The 16183-nt window shown below is 40.9% G+C and overlaps 1 protein-coding gene across 1 annotated transcript in view; it reads left to right on the top strand.

Moving 5' to 3' along the window:
* col19a1 (collagen, type XIX, alpha 1) overlaps positions 1-16183 on the top strand; it is a gene marked incomplete at its 3' end in the record, with an annotated part of 82415 nt that overhangs the window by 44779 nt on the left and 21453 nt on the right. Inside the window, exons 13-14 of the mRNA XM_080481040.1 lie at positions 11285-11329; positions 12921-12944. Coding sequence (XP_080337166.1) covers positions 11285-11329; positions 12921-12944 — 69 coding nt within the window. The remainder of the gene's footprint in view (positions 1-11284; positions 11330-12920; positions 12945-16183) is intronic.

Raw genomic sequence — 16183 nt, 5'->3', positions numbered from 1 at the left:
TTTCAAATGGTATTTGTAATCTAGAATGCTTGGATTGAAGCGTGTCCCCAGTAAGTAAGTAAGCTCTATTTGTGTCAGCCGTTTGAGCCAAGCTGACTGAGGGGAGGGAGGAGGACATGGAGAGCAGGGGGAAAGAGGCTGGTCGGGGAGGCGAGGTAGCCCTGAACACTGCAGAACACAGAGGCGTGATGGTGGGATGCTGCATCACTTACAGCACAGTTACTGCCTACCATCCATATTCTGATTCTTCACACCCTCATCCTGCCTGCAAATTTAGATACATTCATCTGTGTCCACTTTAATGGCATGCCAGGGAGCAGCGTATTGACAGTGGCCTGATAATATACAGATGGTAGTGTGGGGGACCTTAGTGTAATCTGTTATGCGTGGCGAGTGATATGAACCATAAGACTCACTGAGGGCTTCACTACGCACAGAGAGCGCCCGCCTGGAGCTTTGCACAGTGTATTCTCACTGACCTCAAATATTTGGTTTGTAAAATGAATCAGGGTTTATTCAAAGTAGATTTCTAGCCTCTTCTATTCACTTGCTGGATAATGCATTAATGAAGCACTCAGTATCTGTAAACATAGGACGGGAGCAATCTGCTCTGGATGAATAATACGGCCAAAAGTCCAGATGAGACTGTGAAATTGTGAAAGAGCCAAGACTAATAACAGCATCCATTAGGAGATGAGAACATTCAAGAGGCATTGCTGGCCTAGTGAGGAGCCAACGCAATAGGCACCCAGCTTGCATTGAAACTCTGCACAGACATTCAGCCGGTCGGTGGGAATTGAGCTCACAGTTAAATATAGATTTATCATCGCTTCTTCACCACATAAAGATGCAAATTCAGATAATATCATCAGCCTTCTTTCCTCTCCTTAGGAGTTGTTAAAGTCAATGAGCTCTTAAAAGTTATCGCTGAAGACGAGGCGCAAACGTGGCTGTTGTAAAGCGCTGTTCTGAGGCTCCCTTGGGACTTCCGCGGCTTAGTTTCCATAGACATCCACTGTCTGCATTTCCTGTGTTTGCATTCAGCTCTGGTGTTTGCACACTGTGTGCTGGTGAAGAGTTGAATGTTTACTGAAATAGCACTGTAAGGGTTATTTTACCCAATGATATGCTGCGTTCTGAGTCTGGGTACTCTTGTAGTGCCACCTGTGTCCTTTTGTATTGTGTGGCAGCTGAAAAGAGGCGTAATGCGGTATGAGAATTATTGTCACACTCCCTCACTCTCATGCAGCTTCTTGCTCTTGTCTATTTCCTCCTTCTCTCATCGTCGTAAGCCTTCAGCTGAAAAAAAAATAAATAAAAAATCTCCTTTACGGTATTCAGTGCCTAATTGCCAGACTGCCTAATTAGGGATGTTACCCAACACACATCATACATTCATGCATTGAGGACATCCATCCCCTCTCTGCAAGAACTTGCAGTTTCCTCATTGGCTCTGTCCCTGCCATGTGCAAGAATTGTGATGAAACTAGTTTGCCATCTAGTGGCACTTGAACAAATAGCCTTTTAGTCACATGGGGTCCATGATTGAGTCTCTGTGAGGAAAGCCTTCATGGAAAGCTTTAGCCAAAAGACTATAGGTGCAATCTTGGTCAGCTGAGCTGTCTCTTAAGTCGGCTGCAGTGTCAGCCATCTCTTTATACGTCCCTGAATATTTAGATGGCTGGGAGTTAAAGAGAGCATTGTGTGCCAGTCAGAATGGTGAAAAATGCTAAGCTGCATTTGAGCCCCTGCCAGGCAGCTGTCGGCTTTGCCGTTCTCTTCCTGCCCCGGCCGCTCCTCTTAACCCTCAGTAAACAACTGGAACAAATCCTATTTTATTGAGGCTTTTACCAAGTGCAAGGGATCTCTGCAAGCTCCAGTGCCCAGGCATTTTCTGAGCCTGTGCAGTGTCCTAAGATGGCATCCAGTGAGGGCGGTCACAAGTGGGGAATTTGCAGCGTCTACCTCTAATTGGGTCCTTAATAAGGAGCAGGTGAGGCCTCATCCCCACCGCAGTGTCGTTTGTGACATTTCCAGCAAGCAGCATAATCGATATTCACCTCCCGAGCATTGATAGTTGATTTGACACGGTGAAAACGGGTGTGCTGAGGATCCTGACAAGTGGGGCACACTGAGCTGTGTATCTGGGGTAAATTCTCAGAGTATGTTGTCTCCTGCACAGGCTGATACTCACTGTTTTGAAACCGGTTCTCGAGGAGGAGCTTGACTGATGCTGACTTTTGTCAGTACGTCAGTGTTAACGATGCAAGTACAGCTGTAATGATGTAAACTGGATTTGGATCACATTGAGAACTTTTTTTTTCTTTATTTAAAGATTAATATCCTTTCTCTTGAAAAAGATGGTTTTTGGAGCATTACTTGTACATTCAGTAAAACTAGTAGTTTGGGCTCAAACTGGCTGTGATTTAAATAACTTTCACACGTGTGAGCATAAAGTATGTACAAAGCTATGTTTTTCCTTTTCTTCTTGATTCTTACGGTTCACGGTGCTGCGCATATTTGCAAACGAGAAAATATTTACAAGTGGGAAGGATGACATTTCAGAATTAATTACAGAATAAATTAGTTTCTGCTGTAAGTGTAAGTAATTTTTAATCTTGTCTGTCTGGATAGTGTAAGCGTTCTCCAGAGGTATAGGTTTAATGAAATGACTGTGTGCGGAGAACTAATGTACTTAAAACTGATTTTCTTTTTTTTTTTAAGTTTGGGAGGGTGAGCCTCCAACTCTCAACCTAAATCCATGCCTCCAGGCATTTTTTTCAGATTTCCTAATATCTTTCAGACTGTAAGACTATTGTTGGGATAGGCAACAAAAAGCAGAACTCATCTGGTGCCAGTTGTTTAATTTGACTTATATAGTAAGTCTTTAAAGTATATTAGTTTGTGACTGTCAGAACTTTTTCCCACAAAAGTTTGTTTTATAATTTATTGCTTTTTTAGGACACTTACAATGCAAAATGCTCTGGAACATTTCTAAAAAATATATATATTTTTACCTTATTTATTTTTATTTCCTGATTTTTCTCCAACATTAAAAGGGAAAAACAATCATGCTGGGAAAAGGCATTCCATCGAACCCAGATTTATGCCCACCCTACACGTTGAAATGCAATGAGCTTGAATATATTGGTGCTATTGTTTTTTTTTGTTTGTTTTTTTTTTAGTTTTTTTGTACTCTCTTAGACCAAGGGCGGTATTTTATTGGGGGATGAATATTGTGGCAGGGTATGTTTGCATGTGCATGAAGCGTGTGAACATCCGTGCCTTGTTTGTGTGTGGAGGACTCACGTTTACAACCCCAGGTATCTCTGCGGTACCCTGGGTCGAACCGTGCCTCGTCACCGGATCTCCTTTTTGCTCAGTCAATCTTATTAAAAATACATAATGGAAATTCAGAATTGTCACTGTTTTGTAATCATTTGCTTACCAACAAAATGCTAAACAAGGTAAACAGTCAGGATCCTGTCAAACCGAGCACACCGGTTAGAAAAACGTCTCAGGTGACCCGAGCACATGTCCCCAAAGGGAGACGGGCCTTAGCTCAGGCAAAAGGAGTGGGAGTGGCAATGTGAGTTTTTCAGTCAAGAAAAGGTCATCTCTCCCATGAGCTACATACTATCGGTGCACATTGAGCTGGCTTCATAATGTCAGAAAGTTTAGCCCCGAGGACTCTAAAGTTCTGTGTTGCACGCACCAAGTCCAGCACATCGAGTCAAAGCAATGTAAAACATTCCTCGTCATCAGCTCATCAAAAGCATCCTGCAGGCAACGTCTTGACTATAAAGGTGAAGATTAAACAACTGATTTTAGGTATCAATGTCAAGAAATCAGGAAAAATAAATAAATAAATTGAATGAGGATTCATGAGGATAATGAAAAATAATACTGGATATTAAACTTGACATTTCAAACTTTTTCTCTTCAAACTTTACTCTCACTTTTCTTTTTTTTCCTTTTACTTCAATTTCTACACTTTGCTCATGACTTTTTGACTTTTTCCCTGAAATTGTCTTTGGATTTTAGTCTTCACATTCAATTGATAATTTTGACATTTTGGCTGTTTGTGACATTTCCAGTTTATTCTCAACATTTCAGCTTCAACCCAAACACTTCACTGTAAGCTTGCCCATGTTGACTTTTTCTTGACATTTCGACGTTTGTTATCATTTCCACTTTATCTCAAAATGCAAAATATTGAAAAAAAATAAAATAAAATGTGTTTTTTACCTTTGTGTGACCACATTTTACCATAACATTAAATAAAAAGCTTTTTCTTTGGTTAAATGCTTTGTAAAAACAAATATTTATGGTTATTTTTACATATTAGCAACTAAAGTACAACATGCAATTGTTTTCAGTGACTAATGTCAGTTGTTCATGTCTGCTTTAAATGTTGTGTCTTTGTATCCTGCTCATGTTCCGGGATTGTGTCCGAGATTTGCTGGAACATGCGGTCTTCTTTGTTAGGGGCTTGTAAGCCTTTTTTTGGGGGGGAGGATCCCTTGGGTTTGAGGATGCTACCTTACATTTGCGCTCCGGTGTTTTTCCCAGTTTTCTGTTTGGTGGCTGGAGTTTTGCCAAAACAGAGTAATTTGTTTCTGGCTTCTGGACGTGTGGCATAGGACACCTGTGGTGAGCTTTGTTGCATTAACAAACAAGTTGATTTTAACTTGAAGGTCAGAGGCTTCCCTGCTGAACACACTGCTCAAAACACACCTCTAATATGAGTTGAGTAGTATTTTGCAGACTAGTACCAGTACTGGTTTTTGTAATGGTGCAATCATATCAGCCAGTTTAAAAGCAAAAGAAATAAACTATGATGTATTTTTCCTGCGAGATCCAAGGTTGATGAAAGGAGAAATCAAATCCTTTAAGTTGAGTTGGACTGTAGGGAGAAGAACAGCTCTGAAACAGCCAATTCAAAACTGTGAGGGGATATTTTGTTGAGGTGGAACGTAAATGCAAGAGGGGAACAGTTGAAGGATCTTTCACCCCCACTGCTGGTTTTGATGCGGTTTTATTGCACCTCAACAAAACAACTGGAAGATAGGAAAGCTCCCAATGTGTCTGGTAGCTTCCCACTGGTAAAAGTGGGAGGATTTGAGAGTTCCCGTCTGACATCAGTCAACATGGCAGCAGTTTTACTGAAAGAAATGTACTCATGCATTCAATAGTTTGTTTCATCTTTTTTTTTGACTCTCTTTCTAATAATCCTCTTCTAATAACACTAACCCTGTGATGGACTGGCAACCTGTCCAGGGGCGTACCTTACCTTTGCCCATAATGGCTGACTGTAATATTAATATAAATTGAACCACCTGAGCTTTATTTTATACCACTTTTGATTGATGTATGCGATGACAAGTTTGCCATTTTCCTGGCTCTGATAACAGCAATAAAGTGGCACTGCTGGAGGCTGTTTCTTATTTATTAGCATCATGTGAGCACTTAAAATTTGGAAATTGGACTTTCAAAAATTGGTAACTATTCTAGTTGATAGTTGCATGAATGCAGCATTCCTCTGCCGAAAGGAGAAACTGGCTCACAAGGTGATTATTGTAAGATAAAGCAGCTCATCTGGCTTTATAAGCGACACAATAGCCAGCATGCTTGGTGTATGGGGGTCTCTTATAATGACAGTTTAATACACACATCCATTGTTTGCAGACTTCCACACTCTTGTTTTATACTGTCTTGTTGTGAGCATATTTGTTTTGGGTTATTGTTATTGTCACTCTTTTTGAGATTGAGATTTGTTTGTGACCAGATTTGTAATAATTATATAAGGAATGGACATTTTTAAAATTTAATGTGAGCTCTGTTTTTTCATGCTGAGCAATGAAGTGGCAAATAAAATCTGAAATTAAATATTTTGTTTAAAATGTAAAAATAAATTTTAATAATTTCCCCCAGCTGATTTAATTCATTTAACCAAAAAGAAAAAAATAACTGCTGCATTTTTCTGTGTGTGAGCAGTCTGTCAGGTGTGAGTCGGGCTCCATGGTGTTTACTGCAAAAGGTTCCTACGGCTTATCTACTGACCCCTCTTGACAGGGGCATTTGTCAGGTGGATTATGTGGCTTTTTCATGGTGTATCTGCTTTATTGCTAAAAATGCGACACATTCTGCCTCCTCCATTTTAAACTACTGTGTCATCCCAGGATGGGTAGTGGGACATGGGATGTCTCAGAGAACATGTTGACATTTGGGATAAGGATTATGGAGTCATCATAAAGGAGTTTCTCTGCTGTGTGTCACTGTTGCTGTTGACTCTGCTCTCAGATTGGGGCTTGTGTTGCAGGACTGCGCCGGGCCCTGTGCCTTCCTTTTACACTCCGCAACTCACAGCAGGGTTGAAGCCAGTCAAGGCTTGGATTCATGTGGATTAATGTGGAAGTTCAAAACATGCTGTCAGTCTACTGAGGCTTCTTCCTTTCCGGTCCCCACTCTGGCTTTCCCTTATGCTGTTATCGAGTTAGTTGTTAATACGGTTTGCTTTTTCACACTTCTCGGATATGATTTGCTGATTTTTCAGAGTGGAGCAGATGAATAGTACATGTGAATTTGTGTTTGGTCTTTCCATCCTATTTTTCATTTACTCAAACAGCCCAGTTCATCTGTAACTCTGTCTCTCCCTCCTTCCCTCTCCTCCACAGCCCCTTCATCTTTCCCCACCTCCTTACCTCCCTCTCATCCTTTATTTCCTTCCCCGCTTTCCTCTGTCTCTCCCTTCCTCTAATCTACTGCAATGACCTGAAGGAGGGCTTCACACTGCAGCACTCAAATAATAATCAAGCTCTAGGATGTTGTCAAATTTATAGGACACTGAGCGTTGCATAGCAACAGAGATTGCTAGGGTGATCCAACAGGCGCTGGAAGTTGGGTGAGTGAGAAACGGGGCAAATGACAGGAGACGAGCAACGAACGAAGAGATGACAAGAAAAGCAGGAGGCAGGAGAGAGGGATGGGATGAGACTCAGAGAGTTATGATATACACAAATTGAAAGAGGACTAGAGGATGGAGGAACACAAAAGGAAATGAGAAAGTTATGACTGCCTTAGCTAAAGCCACTGCGGGCTGGTTTGATGCGCCTGAAATTCTGTTGAAGACATAATTACAATCATGTTGACACATTTTATCATGGCATTTGGTGGCGTCCAATCTAAAAAAAGAAGTCAACTTTCTTTCCCTCTTACTTCTTTGTTCTCTGAAGTTGAATCTTTCATCCTTCATTTTATCTCTAGCTGCCTGCAGACTGTTTTAGCTTTTTGGACTATAGTTCACTCCTGACATTTATCTTTCTTATAGTACAAAAGTACAGTCAGAAAAAAAAAAGACAAAATCAAAGAGAAGGTGTAGAACTTCTCTAATTCACTTGAGGTTAGTTTTGTATGGCCACACTGCAAAGAACATATCAATTCGATGTTTGTTTGATGCACAGTGACAGCAGTATACTGAGCTTTTTAACATCAAATGGGCCCTTACCGCTCACTGAGGTGAAGTTCCGAGCATTCGATTACAAAACTTGTTTTCAGACTAACCTCTTAGCTGATGGACATTTCAGATGAAACTGGCTATTTATTATTTTGTTAATGGAAATGTGCTTTGGAAGTTAATGTAGTGATTTCACTTAAACGCTAAGTATGCAGGTTGTTACTACATTTGCCAATTAGGATAGCTACATGGTGAAATTGTCTGCACTTAAACAAATGGATACAAAATTACTGCAATCAGAAGTAGCTCTCAGTCTCTGAAATGACCTCGGTTCAGTATCGTTTTCACGAGGTGCACGCACGTTAAATTGACCTGATCAAACCAATAGAGGGGCATTAACACAGAAATAAACTTAAATCAAAAATCCTCAAATGGGGAAATTCTTCTGACGGAGGATGTGTCGCAGTGTTCGGATGCTTGTAAGGCGCTCCAGAAGTTGTCAGTATCCCGACTGTGTCGATATTCCACCGCCACTATCTAGTTATCTCACTATGTCACTGACAGGTGTCCCAGTTCGGAGAGTCAAGTGAGTGCAAACAGTGATGACAGCTGTGGTCCTGACTAATTACTTCTTGTGACAGTGTACAGATTTGTTGGGGACGGCACACTAACCAGAGGTCCTCTGCACTGAAAAGTGCCAGCGTCACCCCAAGGTCACTCGATATAGTCATTCTAATGAATTGCTTTGTTGTGAAAATGATTGCCTGAGCTGTTGGTGTTGATGAATATTGAATGAATGTTAATACATTATCAAAGAAGTGAAACTCTGACATGGACTTCCAGCATAGTCACCCCCAACTGAGTCTGCCTGCACGCAGCCAAATGAGATACACTTAGCTGATACAAACAGCTGCACCCGGCCTGTTTGTACCAAAGACAATACACTAAATACTTCAAAGCAACGTTGTTGAACACCATACAATATAAATACTCTGTAGATAAAGTTTGTCATTACTGAGGTGTACCTAATGAGTTGGCAAGTGACCGCAGTACGACTCTTGTTATAATGATGTTGAGTAAGTTTGAAGTTAGAATCAGTCCATCTGTGTTTATTCAAATTTCATGGCTGTGAAATTTTGGTCAGATTGCAGTTAAGTGGTTGGTACTCTTACCTCACAGAGCGAAGGTCTCCTTTTTGAATCCGAGTCGGAGAGTTTTGTGTGTGTGGGTTTCCCTCTACAGTCCAAAAAAGATGGTTTTGAGGTTAATTGTTGACTCTGAATGATTATTAGGAGTGAATATGTATAGTGTCTCTGGTTGCCCTGTGATGGGGTGTTGACCTGTCGAGGATGTACTCTGATTTCATGGAGAGACGGTGGAGTTTGGCTCCAGTGTCTTTGCAAGCTTGAATAATATAAAGCAGTATAGAGGATGGGTGACTGTTATATTAATGAATAAATAGATAAATAAAGCTCTGTGAATGAGTGAATTTGCCCCTCTGTCAAAGTTATCTTCAACTTTCAATATCGGCCAATATTAGTATTTGTCTTTAAAGGTATTGTGAATCTCATGTTACATTTGGAGATCCCTGCAGCTGCTATACAAACTAGTTTATGGAGGCACACTTAATTTCTTTGGAAGTTTTTGAATTTCTTAATATTAACTATTTTGAAGTTATGGTTATGAAGTGTACACATATCTATATATATATATCTATGGCAACAGGGGCATAAAGGGGTTGGAAGTCTAATATCGCCTTATTAAGAAACACTTTATAAGTTGGTCACTGTAAGTAAGCTCCAGCTCTACATTAGCTACTGTGGAGTTAACCTGTGTCATAATTTGGCTGTTTTCACTTCACTGGAGAAGCCGTGCAGATGTAGAATGCCACTATTTATTTTGATGATGATATGCAAATACATGGACATAAAATTAGTACGCACTTTGGAGTTAAAAGAGATTTAAGGGCAAATGTGGGGAAATAATTTTGAAAACTGCATAATTCATGACCTACTTGGCATAATAGCATATGAAATATTCATTAGCTAAATTACTTATCTGTGTCATCTGCTTTTGTTGTTGCGTTCGGAGGGGAAAGGGCAGCAGCAGGGACTAAGGCGAGAACAAACAGTCAGATCTTTCTGCGAACGTAGTAGTGATTCAGCTCTGGCCTGTAAATTATCAGCCAAAAAGGAAAAAAAAGTAACACCGTTCGCCCTCACCAAAATGCTGCCTCGTGAGACGTGAACCTTTTAACGCTGAAATCGGTCTGAATCTACACAAAGAGCCATGATGCTCGAGCCCTCACTGAATTCCAGCCGCAACTCTGACTTCCCTTCTTTTGCCACAAAAGTAACCTGCCTCAATTACATTTCAAAGAGCTTTTTTTTTTTTTTTCCATGTCATATAATCTCGCTTATTTCAATGAAAGGATTTTGAGGTTTGGAGATGCTGCTGCTGCACATCAAGGTAATTTGATGCCTTCCAGCTCTTCTGTGGAGCCCTCATTCATGCACGCTTTAAAGCACATAGCCTATATAGTGGCCTCCGCGTTGTATAGCACAGATATCAAAAGATGCTGGCCAAGGCTTTGTTGACACATCAAACAGCATGAACTGAGGGAAGCACAAAGTTCCCAAGAGGAGGCATACACTGGTTCTATTGTGTCATTATTAAGGTTAATATTTACTGTACATCACTTTTTTTCATTATCTGTAAGCTATGGAGGACAAATACAAACACACACATGCTGCACATGAGAGCGAACGCACATGCAAACAGATGATTAAAAGCAGTAGCTGTTAGTGAAGTTCCTTGCTTTGCCTTTGTTGCTGGCAGACGTAGATGTCAAATTCGACCCAGTTAATCAAAGTGCATATACGGAGTGTCAGCGGGAAGAGTCGGGGGCGTCGCTTTGTGATTCTCAACTTTTCTTCCAGCAGCGAGCGAGCTTCTCCTCTCCACAGAGATACGCAGCCACCATCTCGGTGGAGGAGCGAAGTGTTTTTTCTTTTTTGTGTGTGTGTGTGTGTATCACCCGCACTGACACGTACAGTAAGAGAGGAATACAATGCCTCAATACAGCAATGGTGTCAGCTGATGAAACCCATACTAGAAAGAGGTAATCATGCTCAGCCGCAATACAGGCATCTGCTTTGTCTTGTCATTTTGCCATTGATCACGCCGTTGTACAGTGAATTGATATTGGCCAGAGAACTCCTGCCTCCTAATTGAGTTGATCTTACATCTGTCTTGTGTACGTGAAAGCCAGTTAATTCCCAGCACTACTCAACACAGAGCCCATGATGTTCTGCCAGTGGATATCAGCGCGGGTATCCACAGAGCTTTATCCTCTTCTCTCATGAGGACATAAACCCTCTTGATGTAAATTACAGCAACTTTGGTTTGGTTTATACAGCATTACATCTCATTAAATTGTCAGCTTTTCAAGTGATTTTGAAGAGGTTTTTTTTTTGGGGGGGGGGGTTTACCAGAAAAGAAATATGTCAAAAACAAAAGACTGTGGCTTTGCTTTGACCCCTAGTGGAAGGCTTGGCGTGTTTGCTGCTGTATGCCCTCTTTGGGCTGATTGATGCACCGAGGGACTTGCACAGCTGGAAAAGAGGCAGTAAACCAAAGGAGGGAACAAAGAGTAGTGGGCCACACGGGGTGCGGCAATTAAGCTGTTTTCTTGTTGTTAATTAAAAGCAAATTAGAGACTGCAACAAGAGTTGCTGTGTAGCCTTAATTGCTGGCAGCATGCATGCCCAACCACACCTGTTGTTACACATTCACTCATCTTTGTCTTATTTTTTGTGTCCCCTTTAGGGACGGAGAGGAAAACCCGGCGATCCCGGACCCAGAGGCCTACCCGTAAGTGATATGGTGTAACGCTTAACATTTTTCACTTCTAATTAAGCATCAGGACCACGATTATGCTGTTGAAAATCAAATAAAAAATCATACTGTAGCCATTGGTTTTTATGCATTACTTTCAACACGGTGTTTATTAATGCATGGCAACTCTGATCTTAAAAACCTTACCGCCTCCAGCGCTTTAGTTAAGACCTAAACATTTAATGCAGTGACGTTAATGTAATGGCACATAGTAGAATATTGTATTGATATTTTATAGGACATTTCTTTGTTTCAGAATCACATACACATCAATACACCCCTAAACATCCCCTAAATAGTTATAAAAAAAAAAAAAACTACAATTACAAAATAGTCCAAATAAATAATTAAAAAAAGTTGTTGTGCCAGGATCTATTTAGATCTTATAATGGACGCCCGATAGGACACTTCCCTCCGAATAGTTAATAGAGCTCCTCCACATCTTACAAAGTTATTTCAATTACAAAAGCATATCAAAGATAATTGTCAACAAGGACAGCAGGCATGTAATGCAAATCCATCACGGAAAGAGAAATTACTCTCTTCATGGTGAAGAGTAACTAATTTCATGGTTAGACTGCATTGATCTTTTTCAAATCGTTTTCCACACTGGCTATATCATTACCAGTAAACCACGTGAGGGATATTAAGGTAGCACTTGGGAAGGTTTGTATTGATGAGTAGGACACGTCTGCCTGGAGGGCCCATTGACTCCTTGAATTATGGTCTTTTCCTCTGGCATCCAAGCCAATACCAGACACTGTTTGTGTGTTTGTGTAGTGACCCACACACAAAAGGGCACCAACACTGCGATGCGGTGAAGGAGACAGCTTGTCAGACACTTAACTGAGCTGATGTCAGGACAAACAGGAGTGTTTAGGCATCATGTCGCTCAGATGCTTTGGGCGTCCAATTATTTTCACACTCGATTGCCCTGATTACACTGCTGATCGGGACATAGGGTTAATCTTACTTCATTTTATGCAGAAATCAAGGAAGTTACTTCTATACATGCCCTGCCTCTTCAATAACCAATGCAATTGTACAACACAAAGTCGTAGGAGAGAAGAAAGACAGGACAGCGGAGGTGTGACATTTCTAAATGGCAGTGTCCTGATGATACCCTTCACATGTGCCAGATTTTCCTCCGTCCCCTGGTATTGGCATTTATGAGTCACCTGTTTTGCTGAGGTAGATCTCAGGGGCAAAATCATCTATTCAAAACACACTCCGGGGCATCACTCTCTCTTGTCCATTGGCAGTAGGATAGTGTGAGGATTTGAAGGGGGGGGGGGCAGCGGTTATTTTTCAAAGTCACATTAGCATTTCACAACAACAGGGAAGTCTGTGAAAGGCATTTAACAAAGACCTGCTTAAATATTATGTGTAGACTACTGTGATCTCACTATGTATTTATGAGTACTAATGCATGTTCAAAGGTCACAATAGCATAACACAGGAGTATGAAATTAGGGCGAAGAAAGGGTTACTATGGTAATAATGTGTTGACAAATAAGATTTGTAGCGTTGACAAGAATATTCATATGATTGTCTTTTGGTTTCGCAGGGCCTCCCAGGAACATCTGAAGGAGTAAGTGTCAAGGATTCTCTCCAAATATCATTCATCACAAAACAAAGTACTGACATGTGGCATTTATAGTAGATTCAAGCTGTCTTCCAGTGTGATAAACTGACCCTTACCTGCACTTCCAGCAAGTGTGAATTGTCAAGATGACTGAGCAGTGTTGGTTGTAGCAGCCGTTCAACTAGGGGAAGAGTTTAATCATGTGTGTTGCATTGACTGTATAAAGATGTACCTACGTAAGTCTGGGGCTTGTCCTACAATCACAAGGCTGGGGGTTCAATCCCTTATCCGGCCAAAACTTTTTAGTCCCCAAAACAAGATAAGCACTTTGCATGGCAGCTGTGACAATGGATGAATGTGACTAACAGTGTTTTTATGACTACATTGATGAATATCATCAATTGTTGCACATGTAACCAGAAGCTAAATCCATGGTGCACTTCACTGCCTCTTTGTGTGATAAAAGTGAGGGGGAAAAAATATTTCTTGTTGCAAATGGCATCTCTCAGTCAATTGTAGCCTATCTACTGAACATGTTAAATAGCATCTCCCACCCTGCGCCACCTGCAGTGCAACACAGCGCGACTCAGTGCTCATAGTCCAAACAGACAGATGGCCATTACATACAGTGCTTTTGCAAAAAGGGTCTGCAATCATTTTCATGAAGCCCAGGGGTGCTGTAGCTCACTGGAGGAACATGAGATATGCAATGTAATAAAAAAAAAAAAAAAAAAAAAAACACACGTGGACCTGTACCAGGCCTCCTGCTGTCTCCGATGCAACCTGCTTCCTTCCCCTAACCCCCCCCCCCCCCCCACCACCACCACCCAACCACCCACCAAGCCTCCTGTGGCCTACTTGTGATCATGCAGAGAGTGAAAGCTATTGTGTAGTGGACAACCTCTTGACCGCAGCTGTTCGTTTGATGTATAGTTGCGTCGTTTTGCTGTGGTGTCAGCTCAGGCCGCAGATCTCCTCCTGTTCCCTCTGCCCAGAGCAAGGAGACGGAAGTGTCAGCCGGCCAACCTTGAAAACAAAGTTGCCTATATGGGGACATGCTGATCATTCCTAAAAAAAAAAAAAATGGGATCACAATAGTTATGACACGGACGGAGGCACAATGTACAGTGGTTTTGCCTGGGTGAAAAAAGGACACAGCATTACTGTGTAAAATAAAAAAGACAAACAGGGGTTATTTAGTTTTCATGAGTTCTCTTTAATTAGCCGCCGAGTTGCCGCTTTGTTTTGAACGAGTCGCATATCATGGAATGAAGCCATAAAACTCAAAGCTTCTCTTGGCAGAAAGGAAAATAGCTCTGAGATTGTGAGTTTTAGTGTCATCTTTGCAACTGATACTATATTTTAATGGGTCTTTGTTTAATAACTGGAGGATTTGAAACCGTTGAGGAAACAGGCAGATCATGCTCAATACTTGTCAGACTATATAGTAAAAGGTTGGAGGCTCACTTGTTCAAGCATGTCGTTGTACTTGCAGGTGATGAAGCTTGCTGGAGACAGAGATGCGTAGTTGAAATTAAATGTATCACCATAATTAATAGGACTCATTTGAAGCACTCACTGTAAGATTTTCGACTCATGTAGACATTAGTTCAGACATGCAAAGAAACATTGTTTTGGTGCTCTTACGCGTACATTAAATGTGCATAACAGGCTTGCCCCTGATATAAATCAGTCATGGCCCTACTTTACTGATACATCCTCCCTTCGTCATGATAAATTTATGCTTCCAGTGGATGACAAGAGAACCTGTGTCCCAGAGAAACACTCTACGTCTTAATATGCTATAATGAAACAACTATAGCTTTGCATTTAAACTAATTTACACAGGCTAATATGATAACTGAGGGAAGATAAAGTACTAGACCTCCGAGAGGAATGGAAAGAAATTGTTTTCACGAGCAGAAATAATTGAACAACATCAGGGATCCTCGGTATCTCTCACTGCCATCCTTGTGCATTTTTTAGCTTGGACAAAATAGATGCAAGTTAGACTAAACTGCAGCTTGTGTAACATCTGCGTGAGCGGAGCCCCCCTCTCACTCACTCAACAGAGTGTGAATGTTTTAAAAGTTATGGAAAAAAAATAGGTCTGTATGAATGATGTGCAGGAAAGACGGAGTTCTCATGAATTACATCTCCATAACTGCGTCTTTCACTCACAGCCTCAAATGGACTCTGATATTGAAGGAGAACAGGATGCGTGCAGTTTTTATTGCAGTTTGACAATGCAAGGTGTCTCTTAAACACAACAAATCATATCGCATTGTGCATCCATCCATCCATCCTGCAAACTTTCAATGTCGAGTCCACTTCTATAACCTCTTGGCTACCACTGTCTCAATGACAGAATAGAAGGCAAAGATCTTTTTTGCTGAAAGTGGCATCTCAGTTGCATTAATCCGATTTCCGTCATGATACATTGAGTCATCAGTCAATGCAAACTCTATCCATTGTCTGTATATACATTTTTGTTAATGAAAAAGCATGTGATTGATAGGATCATCGCAATTAAAATGTTGGAATTTCTTTAAAAGTATCATGATGAAATTATGAGTTGCCCCATGGTTAATAAAGCTGTACAGAATTCAATTAGTACTCAAAGTCAATTTTGCGAGTAGTCCCTCCTCTACGCCTCAAATATTCATAAGACAATCCATCTGTTCATACATGGCAGCAGTCGACTGATTTAATAACAGCTCCTAATTTGGACGAGGAAACAGTGACTATATCTCATTAAATGAATGGTATCGCAGCCGCTGTCATTAGTGAGTCCAGGGAACAGAGGAGGGGCTGAAACTGAATGGCAATTATTGTCTATTGGAGTCCAGGCACCGCTAAGGAGTGTGCAAATATGCCCCAACTTTTCTCAGATGTCTTTCTGTCTTCTCAGATTGCTAAACAGATGCTCCATAATGTCTCAGCACAGAGCTTCTCAAGGAATCTGGTTAATTCTTCACGCATGTCATGCAAAACCACAATAATCTTGAATGAATGACATTTTGTGTTCTCCCATGTGTGTTCAGCTGTTAAGATTAAAGAGAGTAGGGCAGTTTATTTTTGTCAAAGGTTTTTGTCATATCTGTGGATGAGATATGAAAAGGTGAAAAATACATGTGAGAATTAACAAAACCAAAAAATGTAAGAAAATTGTTGCAGTTTTAATTGCTTTTAAAAAAAAATAAATCAAAGTTTTATTATTGTCTTATTAGGCCACCATGTACATT

Source organism: Lipophrys pholis, assembly GCF_963383615.2.
Source record: "Lipophrys pholis genome assembly, chromosome: 15".
Taxonomy (NCBI): Eukaryota; Metazoa; Chordata; class Actinopteri; order Blenniiformes; family Blenniidae; genus Lipophrys; species Lipophrys pholis.
This window is presented reverse-complemented; position numbering and strand designations above follow the sequence as displayed.